Below are 23956 nucleotides of genomic sequence, written 5' to 3'. Positions count from 1 at the left end.
GTGTGCACTTTGACCTCACATTGTGTCCATAGTATGAGCACACAGTGATAGCGCTGTGAGGATATACTTTTAGCTCACTGTGAACTCAGATTGTGAACACATCACAAGTATCCTGGGAGCTCATGGTGAGATCACTGAGATCAAATTATTGACTGGGAAGAGAAGGGCAGTATCCGTAGCCGTGACTGGAGGGACAGTGCCAGTTTTATCAAATTGTTGCATGATTATGTTATTGTTGTTTTCCTACTTCATTTATTGTAGAGTTTTCTTATATGATTAATCTTTCAAATTAATTTAGGAAATAGAGGGGGACAGCTCCAAAGCCCAGCCTGTTAAAGCCTTCAAGATCAAAGTCTATCAGGTAAGTTTTATATATAGCTCAGTCATTCATTGTACAGATTTATTGTATAATGAATATGGTTTAATAAACTCCTACAAAAACACAAAAATAATTACTGGTATCTCTCTACATACCTGTATTTCTACAACATTCAACTTGTGTATGGGTGTAAATTGTAGTTTTTTGTTGTTTGTATTAATATGCAACGTTTTATGTGATACTCACACGTGTTGGTACTATCAGATTAATTTTGTTAGTTTGTAGTCATAGCAGGAAATTAGACAAACTATTAAAGACAGAAAAGCCTTATATACAGTACTATTCAAAAGTTTGGGGTCAGCAAGATGTTTTATGTTTGTCCAAGGCTGTGTATTAAATCAGAAATCCAGTAAAACGGTAATATTGTCAAAATTATTACACTGATCACAGGAATAAATTACATTTCTCAATATATTCACATGGAAAACAGAGCTGAATATACAGCATCATTACTCCAGTCTTCACATGTGTCACATGTGATCCGTCAGAAATCATTCTAATAATATGATTTAATGCTCGATTGATGAATCCGAGTTGATGCTCAAGAAATATATATGATTATTATCAATGTTGAAAACAGTTGTCAGGATTCTTTGATGAATAGAAAGTTCAAAAGAGCAGCATTTATTTGAATTAGAAATAATTTGTTAAAAATGTCTTTACTGTCACTTTTGATCAATTTAATGTGTCCTTGCTGAATTAAAGAGCTAATTTCTTTAATAAAAAAAATAAAAAAATCTTACTTACCCCAAATGTTTGAACATGTTTGACTTTATTTATTGTAATGTGTGTCTAATTGCCAATTTACAATTCAAAAACTTCAGAAACTTCTGGAGACATGCTGGAAGAATGAACAGCCGGAAGCTAAGGACTGTGACATTCATGTATGTTTAAGTGGAGAAATATAATTATGTAAATGCCTATTTTGTACCTATTCATTTTCACATTTATCTTTCTATCCTATCTGAAATCTCTTCTTATTCAGGTTCTTGAGATGGGATTTGGTGAAGTGGGTAATGAGCCCATTGAAAATGTTCATTTTTACAGCAAGAATGAGCCAAACAAAGGCTTCAAGATGGAGAAGTACCAGGTACAAAATTTCACTTATCTCAAATATTTATTATACAGAATTATTATTCATTATTGTGAATCTCTTGGGCATCAGATTGTCTGTTTTACTGAGTCACTACTAAAATAAATGAATTAGTGACTAGATTTAAGCTCATGATTGTCAGATTGCTGTAGTTTGTGGTGTGTCCCTGCAGGTGTCCAGTCTCAAGCCAGGGAAGTTTCATGAATGGCTTGTAAGGGTCTATTATGATCGAAAGGGTCAGGAGAATCAGCAGGAAGCTGAAAGAAAAGCTGAGGGCTGCTTTCATGATTGGTGCGAAGACAAAACCTTCATTGATTTTGGGAATCATTCAGGTAACTACAATTGTGCTACTCTATAAGCATTTATTTCTATCTGTATTAGTGTAGCATCTGAGTTGTTTACTTTTTTACTTACTTTTTACATATTTTAGCAGATGCATATATTCTAAGTTACAGTATAAATCTTCCTAACCAGGTATACTGTGATATAGGCCTGGTTTCACAGACAGGGCTTAGATTGAGCTAGGAAAAAAAAAAAAAAACACCGCCTAAGGATACAAAATATTATAATTTAAATGAATAGAAAATGTAATCAATTAATGTCAATTCAGTCAAATAAAGTCAGTCTGGTTAGTAATAAGTGAAGCTGGCAGACTGATCTCATGAAATGGCGTATGTATGGCGTATTATCAACACGCATAATCGATTTTCAGCGTGTTTATCAACGCCGGTGACTTAACGTTACATTACTGTATAAATATATATGACCTACCCCAACCCCGTCCCTAAACCTACCCGTCACTGGGGTTAATACCATTTATGAGTCTTCCTCTACCATCCTAGGAAAAAAATATCGCTCCCCAGATGTAGATATACATTTTGCTTAGTTTCGCTCAGACATTTAATGGCGTACACATACACGCGGAATCACTCTGACATTTAACGGCGTAGACAAACATGCGGAAGATGACGGTTCGTTTCGGCGTGAACATACACGCGGATAGCTCAAAATGCATATAGATAACATGCCACTTGACTTGAAAGTGGTGTGTATGTTTACGCAAAGTCATGATGTCATGTTGAAGCTGGTAATGCTGTTTGTGGAGTTGTTTAATCCTCCTCTGCTGAGATCTTCACAGATTTAATGTCTTCTTTTCTCTTCAGTTGATTTCATCTTAGACTGTGTCTGAAGTCAGTTGTAGTTCTTGTGTTTCTGCTCGTCTCTTTTTCTGTTCTCTTCTTTCCTTCACTGATTCTGCTTGTTAAAAGGCTTATTAAGGCTGAGATGACTTCATATACACAGATTTTATGACTCCGATAAGGTCCAGTTCTGGTTTATTTCTTTGCTCTTGGCTGACATGTGGCATTGCTATGGCCTGCTTGTGGCCCAGATCTGGCAAATAGGAGTGAGCCGCCCAAGGGCCGTCATTCCATGCTGCATGTGGACCAGATCATCTTTCCACGTGTGCCAGATGTGGGCCGGATCTCGGATATCATTGTTGCTATCTGGGTTGTTATTTTTGGTTTTGGGTGGAAGTAAACCTAAAGACATAATGTAAATTAGATTTAAGAATTAAATTTTGCTCTGAAATATTGTATTCTTCTTGTGTTTATGCTTGCTAATTAATTATTTTAAAACACAACACAGACCTATTAGCATTCACTCACAAAAATTGATGACGCTTTGCTTACAGATGAGGGAACGAGTTCATCGTCACATGGTGCAGCTGCTCCTGCTCCTCCTACAACAGATGAGGCTGAAGATCAAACTTCCTGTCACAAGGTAAAAGTTAAAATATTTATTAAAAACTAATTTATTTTTTATTTGTTAGGATAAGTATGTTGGACTGCTAGTAATAATAAAAAAAACATGTTACTAAACAGACACAGAAGCCATGATGCTAAATGCTTTAGACAGCCAAACTTCAAAACTCAACAAACAGTATTTTTACATGTGCAGTTATAGGCAAGTGACAGTGTTGGGGTAGTTACTCAAAAAAAGTAATTAGTTACTAGTTACTAGTTACTTCTGTAAATTGTAATGAGATTACTTTACTAGTTACTGCATTTGAAAAGTAACTTCACTACTTATTACTTTACTTTCCCATTTCTTAATTTACCCTGTAGATACGGACAAACATCATAGCCCTATCATCACTTAGCCAGTCTGCATAGTTTATAAATGTAGCCTATACAAAATGGCATGTAAAACCATATGAAAGAACAATATCCATGTCTGCACAAAGAAATATGCCTCACTGTAAAATCCACAAACAACAGGATAAAGGACAAATGTCCGCGGTGGTAGACACATAATCAGGGCTGGACTGGCAAATCGGCCCTGGCATTTTGGCCATGATAATAATCGCACACTAATAGACATATATTGTAAAACAAATGCACTGAAAAATAAAGGAAACTTTCACAATTAGTTTTGTACTCATTTCTATACTTGAAAGAGATATAAGCACATGATCTTTTATTTTGATGGAAACTGCATCAAGCTTTTATTTTGGCGGAAAACATGGTTTACAAACGCGTCTCATTAAATTTATAGTAAATTACTTAACCCAGCGCCGCCAATTAAGCAAAACGAATGGGCCGCCGATGTACGAGTTTTATGGTCCGTTAAGACAAAAAAACTGAAAAAGAAAAAAAGTATGAGATGTCGGCTCAAAAGGCACGTCAGCCCACTGGGAATCTCCCGGTAGTCCCGATGGCCAGTAGGCTACTTGCTGCCTGGGCACAGAGTGCATTTCAGCGAATATTTTTGTCCTTTCGAGCAATAAATTGAAAGTAATGTGAATATCGCCACTGGCTGAAACCCCCTGTCTCCGTCTCCATTTCCCGCTCCCCTTCGCACCAGCAGCTACGTCACTCAAATCGATCTCTATGACAACGGTGCAAGCACACACACACACACACACACACACACAGGCATGCACACAACCACTTAAACAGATCAGAGCTTTACACGCAGGCAAACACGGCTTGGGTAACGCAGGAAAGCGTCTAGTAAAGTAATGTAGTTACCAATATTTTTAGTGTAATGCGTTACTTTATTTCGTTACCCAAAAAAGTAATATCGTTACTGTAATTCGTTACTTTGTAACTCGTTACCCCCAACACTGGCAAGTGACAACCCAGCTAACAGACTTTTGTTATAAGAACTTTCTCCAAATATTGAGTGTTGGTTCTGGGAACGTGAAATATATACAGTTTTCTTGACGTTAGAGGAACGTGTTTTAAAAGGTGTAATGTTGAAAGTCATCATTTACAGAAAAAGCATTTGTCTGATATTAAAACAGCCATGTTGACCTGCTTTAACCCTCTGAGGTCTGAGCTGTTTTCTGGGCCTGGAGGTGTTCTGACATGCTCTGACATTTGTGTTTTTTTCTGTTACTAGTGACATTTTCATGGCTAAAGTCTAATTACACTGTATTCAGCACAAACTCTGCTACAATAATATATCAGCAGCATGTATGTAAAAGTTTGTAGTTTTGAGATAATGACATTTATGCGTGGTTTGTGAAAATACAAAAAAAAATTCTCACTGAAATAAGGCCATGAAACCCATACTGATTATTTCTTCACAAGACTTTTGAAAATTGTATGACATAGCCTAGAATATTTGCTCCAAAACTATGTGAAAATCACCCTGACTGCTCATTCAGATAAGACAATATATTGATTTAAAATTTCTAAGACGTGTTTTGTGTGACAAAGCCATATGCGAAGAGGTGTGATCATCTCATGAATATGTAAGCCTTTGACACCTGAGAAAGACAAAGACACTCCCCTAACTGCCCTATTAGGAGCGATCAGGCCCTGTCATTCAGAGCAACCTTGCACAAAGAATGAGGAGATTTAAAAAAGAATGGCTTTTAGATTGTTTGGATTTATTTACAACACAACACAATCCAAAAATACAAATGACAAAAGAGCACATTGAAAACAATGATCCAAAGACAGAGACCTTTGTGCCATTCCTAAAAACATTGTACATACCTTTCATTTCCAAGGTGTTTGATTTTCACTTTACCATGTTCATGTACAGAGACTCATGTGAATGTTGAAGTCAGCAGGACTCAGTTGCATCTGGTCCCTGAAAGAAAGAAAAAAAGAAAAAACTGTGAACATACTGATATCAAGAGAAACTATAGGGCTGCACGATTTTGGGAATAGATTTTAGATTTTTCTGGTTAAAATTTCTTTTTAAAATTCACAGAATACACACACACACACACGTTTCCAACAATATATAATGAACACCAGGTTTGTTGTGCCTTGTAGGCATAGGCTATGCAGTGCTGCATAAAATAATAATAACAATAAATTAAATCTTCCAAAAGATTTCAAGAACAACTACGCTAGAGAAAAATATATTGATTATCATATGTTACTTCAAATGTTTCCATTCGTTATGATGATATGAAATGAGATAATAGTAAAAACATAAAGCCTAATGTTTGGTGCATTTTTCCTTTCAAACGCAATCGCGCTCCAAAATATGATACATTCAAATGCACAGCACGCTCCAAAATATGATACATTCAAACCCACAGCGCGCTCCAAAATATGATACATTCAAACGCGATCGCGCTCCAAAATATGATACATTAAAACCCACAGCGCGCTCCAAAATATGATACATTCAAACCCACAGCGTGCTCCAAAATATTAAACATTATGGTTATACATATCTATGTTTGAGCAGATATCCACAAACAGTATTTAACAGTAAACACGGGTCTAAATAGTATAATATTCACCATATATCTAGCAACAGTTCAACTGCAATGTAAAGTTTATGCAACAATACCATAAACTAATAAGTAAGAATTTCTTACCTTACATCTTTCTTGTCTTCAAATCGCGTTCTTCTTCTTCTGGGGGTAAATCCAATGTAAGCTCAGACGTGTCTTCCAAACTCGACGAAAAGCAGAGACTTGTGAAGTGTTTTGGTGTTTTGTGTTTGAGGTAACGAGGGCGTTCGCGTCCCATGTGGAGATTTGCATGTGAATCTCTTTTGCACGAGTGGGCGTGTCGAATTAAAAAGTAATTAGCAAGCGTTTGAGATACTGGACATCCTGTTGGTTTTATACAAATTACTTAAACAGAGAATATTTGTTTTCAGTTTGAATCCGATCATTTAAAAGTACACACTTAAATGTGTATAAAGGTGTATGGCTCATAAATGTGTGAGAAGTATTCGCTGAGTTTTGTTTCAGTTTATAGACGTGCTCAAGAAAAAAAAGTTCACCGCGACGGAGAGGCAGAACGCACACCCTGTTTATTTTCTTTATTTTACAAAAGCACAATGTTTTGATTTGATTGTAAGTGGACACATACAAAAGTAGAAATATCACAGATTATTTTTTTATATTTCTCTTTTCTGTATAACCATAAATGACGGAGTAATTTAAGTTTATGTTGCTGCTATGTGAAAAAAATCCAGCAAAACGCGTCGGCGCGTTTCTCGACCTCAGAGGGTTAACACTGCAGAAATGTTCTCCATAAACACCTGAAATTACTGATAAAGCACCAACTTAATGAATGTCAAGAGCCCAACTAATGCAAACACTGATCTCCATGATGGTGACCTCAAACAAAACATTTTCAATAAGACATCAACATCTAAACCTCTGTTAATTCTCAATAAGAACTTCTGTAGACGTGTGACAGAAATAAAGTCAGTCTGGTTAGTAATAAGTGAAGCTGGTAATGCTGTTTGTGGAGTTGTTTAATCAGATCTTCAGAGAGTTAATGTCTTTTATCTTCAGTTCATCTAAGGCTGTGTCTGAAGAAAGTTGTAGTTTGTGTTCTTATTACTCTTTCGAAAGATGATTGAAAGAATGTTAACCTTTCAATAACATTCTAGTAACATTAAGGAAACTGGACATTTTTATGTTCTTGGAATGTTAGAAATCAAAGTTCCTATAATGTTGAATTTTAAATCAAAATTAAGTTCAAAGAACGTTTGAGGAACATTATACCTTTTAAAACACGTTCCTCTAATGTCAAGAAAAACTGGATATTTTTCACGTTCCCAGAACCAACACGGAATATTTGGAGAACGTTCTTATAACAAAAGTCTGTTAGCTGGGAATCTGTCTGTCTGCATATATATCACACAACTTGATGATGTAATAATGGCAATATATATTGTACAGAGTCAGAAATGACCTTTTAGCAGCTGTGATGATTATTATTATTATTTTTTAAATTATTGCATACATACATCTATAGTTTTACTGATTGACTGTCAAATAAGGTTAACAGATCGATGAGAACACAGTTTAGAGATGCTTTGGAAAAGGCTATTTCTGTCCATGTTCTAAATGAATGAATTATTTAATAGAATATGTTTTTTTTATAGTTTCTGCTGTTCTTATCGATGCAGTCATCAAAAAAATGCTGATATTGTCAGAAACCTCACTTTTCCTGGTCCATTTCTAAATGGAGAACAGCATATAGTATTTACTCTTTTCTGTCCTGTAGATCTTCAACGACCCCATTCATGGTCAGATTGGGCTGCACCCCCTGCTGGTGAAGATCATCGACACTCCTCAGTTTCAGAGACTCCGTCACATCAAACAACTCGGAGGAACATATCTGGTGTATCCGGGCGCCACTCACACTCGCTTCGAACACTCACTTGGGTAAAGTACAATTAAAGCAATACGTTTTAAAGTTTTAACTAAGTTTTAAAGAAACTTAGGAGAAAATATACACAGGATAGTTTTTGGAACTAGAAAGGTGACAAACCTTGGTAACAAAAAAGGGCTAATGCTGCCTTCACGTGCAATAGGAAAAGTCCTACCTCCCCCTGAAGTCATGATTATGAGCTTGTCACATTCATACGCTTTGTTGTCAGAAAGAACAGGAATCATGGAGGACACCAGGTTTTGTCTATTAACTGTGAAAATCGTATTAAAGCCAAAATGCATCCCATTCATTGACAACATTAAAAACATTATCCACACTACACAACAAATCCCCCGTGTTAAATGAACACCCCTCAGTGTGCATATGTGTCCACACTACAGATTGTTTAAAAACTGTACTGCACTAAATTTAAACTTAATTTAAAGTTAATTTATTTCAATTGCAGAAACCAACTGCCTCAAATTGACAAACTGACATTTAAATTGATTAACTAATATTTTCAATGCGCTAATAATGTGAGCATATTATTACTGTGAAGTTATTTCATTTGAGACCACTAAAAAATATTTTGACCCATGAATTTTTAACATAATTTTTAGTCTCTGGTTGCTTTAACTGTGTTTTTGAAAGCCACAACAAGCAAGAGTTCCAACAGCAATCAGTTACTATGAATATTTTTTTAAACGCATCATGCACAAGGTTCATTATGAAATGTAAGACAAATATAATGTTTTCGGGCATGCAAGCATATTTGTTATCTTTTGGTTTCAGTGCCGGCCCGAGCCTTTTGGGGGCCCTAAGCAGAATTTGAATTGGGGGCCCCCTCCCACCACGCAGAGTCACCTGTGCTTGACGATTATTGACACAAATGTCACAGTATAGTGTTACATTATAAATAAATACAATGAGGTTATGTATTAATACAAAATAAATACTTAATAAAAAATAGACACTTAAATAAGAAAGTTTTATTGAACCTTTTCTTTACTCTTTTACTAACTCTTTGAAACTTCTGAAAACAAACTGTCACAAAACATATTAAATAAATTATTTGCAAAATATCACTTTGCAGTTTGAATGATGTCCTGTATGAACGTGACAGAGTATGTTTTTATGTTTCCACTGTTCGATCGCGCCCTCACCTCTCACACACACACACACACACACACACACACACACACACACACACACACAAACATATTCCATCATTGTAATCTTGACATCGCAGCCTGTTCATTATAGCCGTAATAAATATATAATAATAAAATAGTCAACCTAACATATACGAATTACACTGCTCTGTTTAAATAGTCAGTAGTACAATTTGTACATTCACAGTAAGCACCGCTCCACTGTGATTTGTGGAGCACATTTTTGCGCGTGTGAAGAGGATGATTTTTTCCGTCAATATTGGAACGTGAGTGAAGTACAAAGAAGCTTATGATAAAGAATAGTTTACCATCCAAATACATCGCGAATGCTGAAACATTTTAATTCTAATGAGAGAGATACGTGAGCCCAACGCCGCTTACTTTCACTTTCGCTTTCAATTATTTTGTTTTGGCTTGTTTATAGTTATTTTTTTATTTTTGTTCTGTTCTGAATATCATTAAATTTATATGATAAATCATTGATTTAAATGTCAATCATCAATCATTGATCAAATAAAATTTTTGTATCATGGCTTAACATTACCGTGACTTTGCACACTAATTGTCTGCACGCGAGGTTATGCGCATGACTCAAACACAGGCAGACACAGCAGCAGTTGTAGGCAGGTATATTGATCATTCTTGTCTTGAATTATTCATTCATTCATTCATTCATTCATTCATTTATGTCACTTGTTTAAGTTAATTATGTTAAAAAAATAAATTTAAAAAACTCGATTGGAGGCCCCCTTTGTCGCGCTAAGTGAAGCTGCCTGGTAGGCCTAGGCCTAATGCTGTTTGTGGAGTTGTTTAATCCTCCTCTGCTGAGATCTTCACAGATTTAATGTCTTCTTTTCTCTTCAGTTGATTTCATCTAAGACTGTGTCTGAAGTCAGTTGTAGTTCTTGTGTTTCTGCTCGTCTCTTTTTCTGTTCTCTTCTTTCCTTCACTGATTCTGCTTGTTAACAGGCTTATTAAGGCTGAGATGACTCCATATTTAATATACACATATTAAATGTGTATAGTGGCTCAGATAAGGTCCAGTTCTGGTTTATTTCTTTGCTCATGGCTGATATGTGGCATTGGGACAGGTCGAGAGGGAGGGGGAATAGAGAAAGAGGGAGAGCGATAAGGGGAGAGAGAGCTGCTTGAAGACCGACCAAACTTCCCGGTCTAGAAATGAGGGAGGCAGGGTCTGAGAGCAGCTGTGCAACAGAGCTGTCTTTATTAACACACTCCTTGATAAACAAACAAAAAGTAAGCACAAGGGCTTTTCAGCAATCACAAAATAAGTGTTTCAAATCAATAATTCTTTCCTCTGAGTGCAGCATGAAACAGCACATCATGCTCAGGGTATCTGCACAATTTTTAAAGTCAAATTTAAGGCTTTTTAAGACCTTTTTAAGACCTGAAGAAATCAAAATTAATACCGTAGGGGTATTAATTAGGGTTGCGCAATATTGACAAAAATATGTCTAGATATTTTCAAAGTTTTGTTGATAATAATTAAATGATATTTTACTGATTGTATTTTTGTACTGGTACCCTGGCTGGTTTAGGCCTGTTGTTGACAGAAGACTCACGAAGATATTCATATTTTTTTTATATTCTATGCAGTGGTCAGTTCACAGTAGTGACCGAAATTTAACATTTATTAAGGGGCAATATTTGCCACCTTAAATTGATTTCCAGGGGCATTTTCACCTATATATGGATATTGTTTTTAAACGTATTTAGAGGTATGCATCACCTTTTATGTCAAATTCTAACATTCAAATTAAATTATATTAGAATAACACAGTACCAATGTCAAATTAAATCATTAAATTAAAATCCATCCTTGCAGTGCAGAGGTGACACAGAAGCGGCATCAAAACTGGCATTACTATATTTACACTTCATTTACAATTGCATAAATAAAGCTGTTCAATTTTTAAATATGAAATGATTTATGATTTTAACGTTTTAATTAAAGGATACTTTAAATATGAAACTGAAACCACCAGTAGGTGGCGGCAAGTCACTGTCTTAATAAGCGAGCTGTTGGAGTCAACCGATTTGTTCAAACTGCTGATTCATTCAGAAAAACAAGTGATTGTTCATTGAATCGTTAAAATGATTCGTTCAAAACGCGGATTTCAGTTAAAAAAAAAAAAAGATCATTGGCTTCATTATGAAATTCTCGTCGGCGATATAAAGTGAAAATTGACAATATTGTGTCCAAAAAAGTAACTCACAATGTTATCTTTATTGTTAATTTAACTGTTGTATAAAATAAATAGCACATTTGCAATTGTGCAAAGGAAAACGGCACTCTTGCTCATGTGATATTCTAATATAACAACATATAATATAAATATAAGACAAAAACTCATTTGGGGACATCTATAAACTGACATCACGCAGTGAAAGCAAGCATGAGAGAAACGTGATGTCAGCTCGCACTCGCAGTGCCTCGTACATAGTAAACAATGATTACAATATCATCATAGTTCATAGACAAAATCGCACACTCCTCCTAAGCACATAAAGATTGAACTTACAATTGAACTGACATTCACTCGTTTTCTTCTCTCCTCTCGCGTGCAGGAGACAGACGTAGGCTAATATACTGCCGTAAGTGACGCGAATTGTCACGTGAACAAGCAAATCCACCAAGAGAGAATTAAAAAAATAATAAGAGCCGCTAATTAGATAGTTTTAATTTCGAAAGCATTTAGATAAGTCTTAGTCAAAGTGTCATCTAAAATTTAAGACCTTTCATAAATAATAATAAGACATTTTTAAAAAATATATATTTTTTAAGACTTTTTATGGCCTTAAATTTAAAAAATCTAATTTAAGACCTTTTAAGACTTTTTAAGGATCCGCGGAGACCCTGCATGCTTCCAAGGCAGCTCTCCTTCACTCTCTCAAAGCCCAGCTTTTTATCCTGTCTCTTGATGAAAACACCTGTTAGATTTAATTAACGAGAGGTGTGTCCCTTAAAGGTTGTATCAGCGATTTCAGGCCCAAAAAAGGCCCAAACATAAATGATCACATTCATCTAATCTTTCCTAACGATCCGCTAGCTGCCCGCCCCATAAGCAGGCCATCAAAAAAACGCGTCTCTGTAGGCAGCCTAGGCTCTGAGATCTGCACACAAAAACAATTGGTTTCACCAACCACTCAGAACCAAAATAAATAGTGTTCCAACCAATCACCGACAGGGGGAGGGTGTTGTGAGGTTTTGCGCTCGTGCACGGTGACGGCTGCACGCGAAGTCGGAGAACACGAGCTCCACCCATACTCATTCTGCAGCAGCCTCTTAAACCATGCCCCGCCTTCCAAATAAATGTATAATTGTTATTAGAATACATTTTTTAACTTAATTTAAGTGTTATATGATAAACACATTTTAACTTTTTTTATATGTTTTTTTTTTTTTTTTACTTGACAAAACATTGCTTACACACTGTTGTAACTTCTTCTAAATCAATGAATCATTAAATTGTTTGATCAATGTAAAAGCTGGATGTATCCTGTGTTGTGTTTAAATTTGTTTTTTGACGTTCTGCAGTGCTGCATATTTAGCAGGACGTCTGGGCAAAGTTCTGCAAGAGAAACAACAGAAGGATATTGAAAAGGAACAGAAGGATCTAAGAGAGAAGCAGGAGATACAGGATCAGGACATATTGTGTGTCCAAATGGCTGCTCTGTGCTATAATTTAGGTGAGTGCCAGAAACATCCACTTTTAGTGGAAAATATATATGCTAAATGCTATGTTCTACATACTTTTTACATGAAATAAGATGTGATGAATGTCAATTGAAGACAATATAAAATTGTTCTCTGGTGAAATATGAAACATTTTATGTTGTGTTTTTTTCTTTAAGGACATGGTCCGTTCTCTTACGTGTTTAAGGACAAGTTCATCCGTAAAGTCCGGCCTGGTAAGTTCACAAGTTCACTCAGTGTACAGTTGGGCATAACATATTTGAAAATAAAATGAATCCCCAGTGTTAAATGAACAATATTGTACATATGTGTCCAACTACAGAGTGTTAAAGTAACACTGAAGCAGTGTTAAAGTTAATGAGATAATTAAGTGATTAAATAAGTGATTGTTGAGCATTATTGATGAACACCTGCTGTTAACAAGCAGAATCACTGAAGGAAAGAGAAACACAAGAACTACAACTGACTTCCAGCCATTAAACATTATTACACTTATTATTAACTAGACTAACTTTATTTCTGTTAGACGTCAACAGAAGTTCTTATTAAGAATTAACGGAGGTTTAGATGCTGATGTTTAATTTAAAATGTTTCATTTGATGTCACCATTATATGATCAGTGTTTGCTTTAGTTGAGCTCTTGACTTTTTAATATTAGTTTTCCTCAGTAATGCTCGATCATCACTTAATTAATAATCACATTAACGTCAACACTTTCAGTGTTATTTTAACACACTCTGGTGTGGAAATATGCAGCATGTGCACGGAAGGGTTTTCATTCAACACTGGGGATTTTGCTGTGTAGTTTAGGATTACATACTTGTCTTGCTAAATTACCACATATCATTTAAAGCAGTAAAAAAAAAAAAAAAAAAAAAAAAAAAAATCATATCAGGCCTGAAATACATTTTTCAGTTGGTTTAGTGGAATCATAATAAAATTCGACTGACAGAAAGAAATGTTGAAAATTACTGTAGGCTGACTAGATAAAGCAGTTTTTGGAAGTTACTCATCCAGAAATCAGTATATTTACTCTGTTTTATGTTTTGTTTTGCTTGTTTGTTATTTCGATTTAGTTAGATTTCGTAATGTCTTAATATTCTCATAATAATTGAAATAATAGTTCTCACTTTATTAATAGTCAAAAATGAAAAATAAATAATATAATAACCCCTGGTTTTTTTTGTTGTTTTTTTGTCAGGTAAACCATGGAAGGTAAGCACCAAAACTCTCTTGTATAACATACAATTGACCTATCGGTAAGCCCCTCCCCTCGAACTCAGATGAGAAAAAAGGCAGTTGATTATCAGTTGCACAGGGACCGGAACTCGGACATCTTTAGGTTTCAGCGCCATAGAGAAACATTGGAAGATCCAAAGCTCTCATTGTTTTGATTGTGTTCAGGGCCCTCAAGTGTCACGCATTGAGCGTGACAGTCACTCATTTCTGTCTTTTGTCACGCACTCTCGCCACACATTGTATTTCTCACACGGAAAACTATTTATAATGTATTTAATATGCGCAGCGCCCAAAATTTCTCTGGCCGCGCCGCTCCAACTATGGAACCGGCAGGAATCAAGCGCGCCTCCCCTGGAATTCTTAGTCGAGTCTTTGACTTATCAGCCAATATAGCCAGTCAGAAAATAGCACTATTGTATCTGGGTAAGATTTAACGCAACAACCAATTAAAAAAAAAGCATATTCTGGAATTGTTCACGTAATTCTGCTACATCTTCCGAAAGTTTCGAAAGTTCGGGGAGGAATGATACTCTTGCCTGTCTTCAAAACTTGAGAGCCCTGTGTGTTTATGCTACAAAAATGGTAAACAATGTGCCTGGGGTATTTGTAACTCTGATTCCAGGTATCCTGAGAGGATGGGCATGGGTATTCATGTAGCCTATTGAATCACCGTACTGTGTGCACGTTCACCAGCACGTTTCAAAAGTCTGATAAGATTTGCGCGAACGGACCAATTATCTGCACAATAAGACTGAAGCCTGGTTTATTTATATTATCAATGATGTGATAGCAGTAACCTGCTTCCCTTAAGGATTCAACCCCAATCCCAATGAAGATGAAAACATTCATTTTCTGGTTGTCATGCTATCATTGTTACCATTAAAGTTAGTGAGTCCATGCTAATGTACAAACCTAAATATTTAGCTGTTCTAACATCATGTACAGTGTAGGTCAAAACACATAAATGAAGGTCTACATTTCAGTTCCTCTCCATATTAATCTGGTTAAATGTAAATTAATTTAATCTTACCATGCGGTACATGAACAGTGTTGATCCTGAATGTTATCATCTGCGATCATGACGACCGTAACGTGAGGCTTCTCCCACTTGCATTGTGTAAACCCTCGTTTCCAAATTAATCTTGTTACCCACCATATTTATTTTAAAATCTTTTATATATATCCCTCCATGGCATATTAAAGTCCCACATGAATGCTCCTCGACAAGAGGTGGTCCATGTGTGTCCAAAATTTATCAAAAACATCTCGGGACAAGGTTTTCACACTGACAGCTGTCATTGTAAGACAGTTAGCAACTCTGTTTATTTGTCTGAGTTAGCAACAGTAACTAAGGGGGGCGGGGCATACAGATAGGACAATTAATGCAAATGCATTGTATTCAAGATTGAAATGTCTTTATAGATAGATAGATAGATAGATAGATAGACTGAACAAAATTATAAATGCAACACTGTTGTTTTTTCCCCCATTTTTCATGAGCTGAACTCAAAGATCTAAGACTTTTTCTATGTACACAAAAGGCCTATTTCTCTCAAATGTTGTTCACAAATATTTATGGTTGTGTCCAATTTACATTGTTTATTTCTAAGATGTATAGTAAGTGTTGTACTGTTTCTGTAGTCTTTTAACAATATAGATGTTTCAAAACAGCTTTAGGCCGTGTGTCCACCAAAGCATTTTTTCACGCGGCTGGCGTGTTTTTTTCAATTGTTTTCAATGGAGCGCCGCGTTTTTTAAAGCGTTTTTTTCACGCTGAAGCGCTGAGCGCTCGGCATTTTTTACAGGTTGCCGAGAGTTGAAGAATGTTCAACTTTGGGTAAAACGCAGCGCTCATCACTTTCACTTTTACACAGCCGTCCAATCACAGTGGAGGAGGGGCGGGACTAATACCACACCGACCAACTGTCACAACATTCTTTCTGTACAACGACATCAACCAGCAGAGCTAACCGAACAAAATGGATGAAAAATATATTTTTAGTATGAAACAAATTATCTGCGTACAAGTAAACTGTGCTGCGGATATTCTGTATCATAGCAACGAAGCGTCTCAACTAAAAAAAAAAAAAAAAACGCTCTCAAGCGCCCACAGCTAGGCGTTTTCAGCAGAGCGTCTAGTGTTTTCAGAGTGACAATAGGAAATTACAGTAACAGAGAGTGTTTTGGCTTTACAGCAGCTCTAGAATAAAGTTATCGTCCAGCTAAAGTTAGTTTTGACTGATTCACTTCATTCGCAACTATCATTAGTTATTAACTTAGGGGCCGCTAACACAACACCGTTCTAACAGAAAACCTTTTGCACAACAGCAGTGTTTAGTGGCACGAGATCACAAAATTTAGAAAAAAGTTATCTCTGCGTAGACTTCAAAAACGTGAATCTGTGATAAACGCAGACGGCGTGCACATGCGTATTATGTGTTTAGTCTATAGGTATGAGCGATTGAATATATATGTGCGCAGACTTGTAGTCTTTCTTTACAAATTGACTTCAACAAATTACTTGTCTGGCCTTAAGAATGTATAATACAGCTTAAAAAAAAAAAAAAAAAAGAAATTGCTTCCATACATTTGTGTTTGTGTGTGTTTTTCATATGTTGTATAGCACGAGGAGGCATCAGTTTCTTTGTTTAAGGACATTGTAAAGGAACCAGGACTGAAACGTGATCTGGAGAAATATCTCACCTTTATTGAGGGGGCTGATGCTGCAAATCCAGAGGTAAATAATCCTGTAGTGTCCAACAAGTTATATTGTACTGAAGTTATTTTTATTCTTCCAGTGGACAGCGACGGGGAGGCCTGAGGAGAAAGCTTTCCTGTATGAGATTGTGGCAAATAGATGGAACGAAATTGATGTGCGCAAATGGAACGTTTTTCCATGAACGTCTATATCGGATGTGCAGAACACGTCAAAAAAATACGTCATAAAAACTTTCATTCTGGCTCCTCAGTGGAGTTTTTTCAACGTAAGCCTTTGTGACAAAGACGTTAATTTAACTCTGGGGATCTTGCTGTGCACTCAGGCCTTGTCCACACAGATACGCGTTTAGCTGTATACGTAAACATTTTGTATCATATTAGCGTTTCGTCCAGACGGATCCGGCGTTTTGGGAGCCTGAAACCGCAATTTTTTTTTAAACCCAGGTCTCAGAGTGGATAAATCTGAAACAACACCCTTGCGTTTTCGTGTGTACAGCCAATCCGTATATTTTATGAAACGATGATGTCATCACCCCTCATGTCGACCCTAGTCTGACACCGCTGTCACGAAACAGCAACAACAACTGCGGACTACATGCTTGTGTTCCTGCTTAAGAAGCTACTGAGCCTCTTTTATTTCTTTATTAATTATTTACCTGAATGTATTTTTATTTTATTTATTTTACTTCTTTATTTCTTTATATTTTCTTTCTTATGCTATGGTGCTTGTCTTTTGTCTGATTAAGACATTTCATATTTTGTACCAGGCCATTTATGGTTGTTGTGTGGTGTTCAATAAAGTTCTTGGTAAAAAATAAAAAATAAAAAGAGTGATTGAATATGTGTGCAGACGTGTAGTCTTTCTTTACAAATTGACTTCAACAAATTACTTGTCTGGCCTTAAAAATGTATAATACAGCTTTGTCGTTTTTTTTTGTTTAAGGAAAAAAGACTGAAACTGGAGAAAAATCTCACCTTTATTGAAGAGTTAATTGAGGGGGTCGATACTGCAGATCCAAAGAAGGTAAAGAATCCAGTACACTGCCATTTCAGTGAGTGTCCAACAAGTTATATTGTACTGAAGTTATTTTTATTCTTCCAGTGGACAGCGACGGGGAGGCCTAAGGAGAAAGCTTTCCTGTATGAGATTGTGGCAAATAAATGGAACAAAATTGATGTGCGCAAATGGGACTATTTTGCAAGGTAAACTTTTTTTTTTTTTTTTTAAATGTTGATTATTTAGTCAAAATGTCATTATTGATATCACAAACTTTTAATTTGTATAATTTCATATAGAGCTACACAATTCTGAGTAATTGACAATTGTTTAGAAGAGAGATCAAACTATTTACTTAAGTGATTTACAAAATCTGAACAAAATAACGTACTTTAGCCTACTCGAAATTCTTAGAAATGTTGTTTGATTCACTTTATTTATATGTTTTTAAAATCAATAAGACCAAAAGTATGTGAAACCAAACATTTATATGACCATATAATATATTGATCATAAATAAAGAAATATTTTTTTTGTTCCGTAAGGGTAAAGTCAGAGATCAGTGACGTCCATCAGCAATAGAGTGTGCATTTAAATCCTCTCTTATTGTTTCAGAGACTGTCATTACCTCGGCATCCCAAACAGCTTTGACCATCAGCGTCTGCTGAAATCTGCTCGAGTGTGTGATGTGGACGGGAGAAATCACATCTGCTTCAGGGACAAGGTACATGATACACTTACCACTGCTTATTTGATGGCTGATCACTTTCTGCCTGTTGGATAACACTGTGAGTGTCTCATACTGTATATAACAGCAGAACGTTGAATTTAGTCTTTCTGTGCAGTATCCTGAAACATTGTCTGTAAGTGATCAATTACTGCTCAATCCAAAAGGAATTATCTTTGTAACGTTTAAAAGTTTCCACTTTAGCCATATTTGAGATTATATCTGAGTGACAATTGAAAACCTGTACATATAAATATTAATATTTACTGTTTGTGCTATTCCTTGTCTCTCATAGGTGGCAGATAATGTTTATGACATGTTTCACACCAGATACACCCTGTATCTCCAGGCCTACCAGCACAAGATCGTCAACATCATTGAACACAAGTTATTATTGTTTTTACTCAGTTATAATCTTTGCTTTTTATAGTTTATTATTGCTTGAGTTATGTACGGTTTCATACTTCTTTTTCATTTGTTCATTAGAATCGTAAAAGCCTTCTGGGAAGCTCAAAAAACACATGCGATCTCACCGATTTCAGAATTCCTTCCTCAAGATGAAATGACAAAGTTCATTAAACTGACAGGTAAACTGAAAACACGGGTAGGATTCTAAAGATCAAAAGGGGGGGAAAGAGAAGTTGTAAAGTTCAAGTTCAATGCATCTTACTCTTACTCATACATGGTTTATTCTTATGATTTAAACATGTTTTCATTAGACCAGAAAGGTTTACATTTTTAAAGACGCAGAACAACGTTCAGTCGAAATTGTTCTCATTCCATCAGATCACATCTTTGAGGAGATCTTGTACTCCACTGATGACAAGCTGAAAGGTGCCCGAAAAGAGCTTGAGGATGTTGTGAGGAGACGCCTGCCAAAGTGTGTGGGAGAGACCAGAATAACAGAAGACAAAGCTGAAGGGGAAGCTGAAGCTGAAGCTGAAGGGGAAGCTGAAGGGGAAGCTGAAGGGGAAGCTGAAGCTGAAGGGGAAGCTGAAGGGGAAGCTGAAGCTGAAGGGGAAGCTGAAGGGGAAGCTGAAGATGAAGCTGAAGCTGAAGAGGAAGCTGAAGGGGAAGCTGAAGGGGAAGCTGAAGCTAAAGCTAAAGGGAAAATCTTTGACGTGAGTAAAATTCTAGTGTTCATAGAATTATAGAGAAACATACCATTATTTTAGAAATACATTTTAACTTCCCCTTCTAAATTTTAGGGTAAAAATGGTCATTTTCATATTTGCAATTTCGATTTATTCCATTATCACTCCATTAAATTGACTTAAAAGGCTGTTCCAATTAGCTAATAATACTGTTCCGGTATGCTGGTAGATGCACCAATAAATCATACCTACCTTTTGATCTGCCATTTCATCATTTCATAACCTTTACAATCAATGGAAATGTGCAGTAAAAAAATAATAAAAAAAAGACATTTCTGTTTTGTTTATTTGCTAAAGGACATGCACAGATAATGATTTACTCTCACGTAGATAATTTGTTCTTATTTGTTTGACTTTAATGCTCAATTCTCCAGCGTAACTGGAACGATGCAGTGGATGAATGGAACAAACGTCACCCGACTGTGTTTTTGGATAAGAAGGATTTCAGGACTGAAGTATGTTGTGTTCAGAATTTCCACAATTTCCACTCTTTTGATTTTTCTTCAACATTTTTTAGTGACTGTAACACTGTAATCTCCTCTCACACAGGTAATTACACTGGATTATAATAAGAATGGTAAAAACCCCATCAACCGTGTCTACTTCTACAAGAAGAAGGAACCCACTAAAGGCTACAAGATTAAGAAATACGAGGTACTTATAACAACTGACATTTCATTAGATTATGTTTTATAATTACAAATTAATTGCCAAACCTCCCTGTTAATCTGGAGAGATGGGTGCAAGAAAATGTTTGAAATTATATTTTTATTTATTTATAAATGTACCTTTTTTAAAACATCTACTTGTTACTTATTCTTACTTATTGTTGTGTACATCATGGATCACGATTAGTCTTTGGCGAGTATTGAAACTCAATAAGTATATGAAAACGAGTATTGAAACAAAACGTAAGCGTTGATATGAGGAGACACACAGAGTTTGTGACAAGCGGAGGTATAAAACAAGGATATATATCGGCGTGGCGTTGTCGAGATAGAGAGAGCTTCGCGACGAACTTGGGCTTGACAGAGACTCTGATCTCGCGTGTGTATTAATAGACAAGCAAATCTATGTTTTTTTTTGTACAAGTAATGTAATAGTCATGTACAGTACAGATGATTTTAATATGAATTACACCATATTCTTGTACATTCTGTCACTTTAGCATTTTTATCAATGACGTTACCAGTTAGAGATATATGACGTGACAGATCATAATGCATATGTAGATTCATCTCAAAAACTATCAAGTGATCGTTATGCTGATGAAATTTCACAGTTATATTGCTCTTTGTACTTCGCCAATGCCTTTTATCACGTGTGGTGACCAAGATTATGGCAGTGCAATTAAATACAATCGATGTGTTGTTAAAAAATATTTAGCCATTACTTGCAAATACTGTGGGTTCATTCAAATTTACTTTTAGTACGATTGTTCTGAACACGTAAAACTGCGCAGCATTAACCTTAAACACGTAAAACTGCACAGCATTAACCCCCCAAATCATTTGACAAATAGCTGTAACAGGATAATTTAGCATTACATTTTGCGTTCATTGTAGTTAATTATACGATTGCAAGATGGCGCCGCTGTGGTTGGCATGCCGTCTGTCACTCATCCTTTTACTAAACTCTCTCCTAACTTGTTATGCACTTCTGACGTATGATCGTCAAACGTTACTGAACATTCGTACCTCTATTCCTGCGGGAAAAAAGGCCGCTGTTGATCGTTTCTCCTACGAACCGCACGGAGCTGTGCCTTTGGATATACCAATCTTGCACGGAGAAAGCGCAGGAGGAAACGAGGGAAACGGGCTGGGATATCCATCCGATGGAAAGCACACCTGCGAGCCGGCTGTGGTCATGCTGTCCGCTGCTCGATGGATCTCCCCCCGCGCTGGCTCTGCCTCATTCACCCTGCAAGTGATTCGTCGGGTGGTCAAAGATTCGACTCTGTCAACATCCGCGTTCCTCTTGCGCGTCAAGGAGGGGTGATTCATTCGAATCTTCGCCCATTGAACAGAGCTCACACTCACAACGTCATCACCTCACCAAAAATGGCTTTGATTAATGCTCGGTCCTTGGTGAATAAGACGTTCTTACTGAACGATTTCTTTTCCTCGTATGAGCTGGACTTCATGTTTATCACGGAATCTTGGACACAGGTGGGAGATTTAAGCCCTTTTACTGAACTGGTTCCAAATGACTGCTCGTTTTTTAATTCGCCTCGTCAAGATGGACGGGGGGGGTGGCTTGGTGACTGTCTTAAAACAATCTTTTCTCGCTCATTGTAAAATGATTTCTGCAAAGGTCTTCTCCAGTTTTGAAGTGCAGTTATTAAGGCTTGAGTGGAATGGCCCTATTCTGCTAGCAGTCTTATACCGCCCCCCACAGCTTGCAAAGGATTTTATTCTTGAATTTACAGAACTAATGGGGGACATTACTACGAACTTCGATCGCTTTTTAATTGTAGGTGATTTTAATATTCATGTGTGCTGCCCTTCTAATACCCTCTCGAAGGAATTTTTATATCTTATTGAATCCTTCAACTTAAAACAGTGGATAACTTCTCCCACCCACATCCACGGCCACACCCTGGACTTAGTGCTTACTCATGGCTTCCCCGTTTCTGAAATTGCAATATCGGATACACTGATATCTGACCATAACCCTATCACATTTAATATATCGATCTCCGATTTGCTCTATGCACCGGCAAATGCAGAAACTCTTGCTCGGCACTTTCCACCTCAGTTTCATGTGAATTTTAATGTACTTTTTAACGAACTGAGTTCACAAATGGCGCTGGATTATTTTCTTTCTGATCTTAATGTTGACCAACATCTGGATCTACTTAAGGACGTATGGCTGGAGGTATTAAACAAAATTGCTCCTTTGAAAGTTTTTAAACAAAACCAAAGAACTAGAACAGATCCGTGGCAAACTCCAGAGACCCGCACATTAAGACAAGCATGCAGAAAAGCGGAGCGGAAATGGAAAAAGGACAGACTTCAGTCGTCATCTAAATCACTGAAGGATTGCCTACTGACCTATCAGTCAGCTGCAAAAGCCGCAAAAGCTGCTTATTTTTCGAACATGATTTCTAACAACCATCATAGACCTAAGATTCTGTTCTCCGTCATACATGCTGCCTTAAATCCACCTGTTTATACTTTTCCAAACCCCTCAAATGCACTATGTGAAAGCTTCTTGAGCTTCTTCATTGACAAAATTACTAAATTAAGGCCCCAGATGACAGTTCCTTATGATGATCACTATGATCTGAGCATGCCGGAAACATCATGGGGCACTTTTAAACCAATTACTTTTCAACTGCTTACGGAAACCATTGCTAAAATCAAACCCTCTTTTTGCCCTTCTGATGATATACATTCTCGCTTTTTTAAAATGCTTACAGAGTCTATTGGCCCTGGCTTATTATCTCTCATAAACAAATGTTTATCCACTGCTTCGGTTCCCTCATGCCTAAAAATGGCTTTTGTCTCTCCGATACTCAAGAAGCCTTCCTTAGACACTTCAGTTCTAAATAATTATCGACCTATCTCTGTACTCCCTTTTATTTCAAAGATTCTGGAAAAGACTGTACTGTATCAACTTCAGTCGTTTCTAAATACGTCAAAAACGGTAGAAATTTTCCAGTCTGGTTTTAAGTCTCTTCACAGCACCGAATCGGCTATGCTGAGAGTATTAAATGACATTTTAGTTGCAACAGATGCTGGAAACCCTGTGGTTTTAGTATTATTAGACTTAACAGCAGCCTTCGATACTGTCAATCACTCACTGCTCCTATCTAGATTAAAACATTTGGGACTGAAAGGTTCAGTCTTAGAATGGTTTAATTCCTATTTAACTGACAGATATTTTGCAGTCAAGATTGGCAGTTGCACCTCTTCTGCTGCCCTCCTTGAAACTGGTCTGCCTCAGGGTTCTATTTTATCTCCCACGCTTTTTTCTTTATATCTGCTTCCTCTGGGCGCGATTTTAAGAAGACACGGTGTCTCCTTTCATTTTTACGCGGACGACACCCAGATCTATTTGCCGATTAAAAGAAATGACCCCTCTGCATTTAAATCTTTAATGAACTGTCT

The 23956-nt window shown here is 36.6% G+C and overlaps 1 protein-coding gene across 1 annotated transcript in view; it reads left to right on the top strand.

The window, feature by feature from the left end:
- LOC309495549 (uncharacterized protein) overlaps positions 1 to 20020 on the top strand; it is a 116513-nt gene extending 96493 nt beyond the window's left edge. Inside the window, exons 20-34 of the mRNA XM_082165330.1 lie at positions 299 to 361; positions 1204 to 1263; positions 1365 to 1469; positions 1645 to 1804; positions 3166 to 3254; positions 7973 to 8133; positions 12851 to 13002; positions 13168 to 13236; positions 14211 to 14224; positions 17910 to 17990; positions 18069 to 18169; positions 18579 to 18687; positions 18986 to 19077; positions 19177 to 19277; positions 19477 to 20020. Coding sequence (XP_082021456.1) covers positions 299 to 361; positions 1204 to 1263; positions 1365 to 1469; positions 1645 to 1804; positions 3166 to 3254; positions 7973 to 8133; positions 12851 to 13002; positions 13168 to 13236; positions 14211 to 14224; positions 17910 to 17990; positions 18069 to 18169; positions 18579 to 18687; positions 18986 to 19077; positions 19177 to 19277; positions 19477 to 19844 — 1725 coding nt within the window. The 3' untranslated portion in view covers positions 19845 to 20020. The remainder of the gene's footprint in view (positions 1 to 298; positions 362 to 1203; positions 1264 to 1364; positions 1470 to 1644; positions 1805 to 3165; positions 3255 to 7972; positions 8134 to 12850; positions 13003 to 13167; positions 13237 to 14210; positions 14225 to 17909; positions 17991 to 18068; positions 18170 to 18578; positions 18688 to 18985; positions 19078 to 19176; positions 19278 to 19476) is intronic.
- The last annotated feature ends 3936 nt before the right edge of the window (positions 20021 to 23956 follow it).

This window comes from Leuciscus leuciscus (genome assembly GCF_965113295.1).
Source record: "Leuciscus leuciscus genome assembly, chromosome: 3".
NCBI lineage: Eukaryota > Metazoa > Chordata > Actinopteri > Cypriniformes > Leuciscidae > Leuciscus > Leuciscus leuciscus.
The sequence above is the reverse complement of the archived record's forward strand: the minus strand, read 5'-3'. Positions and strand labels throughout refer to the sequence as shown.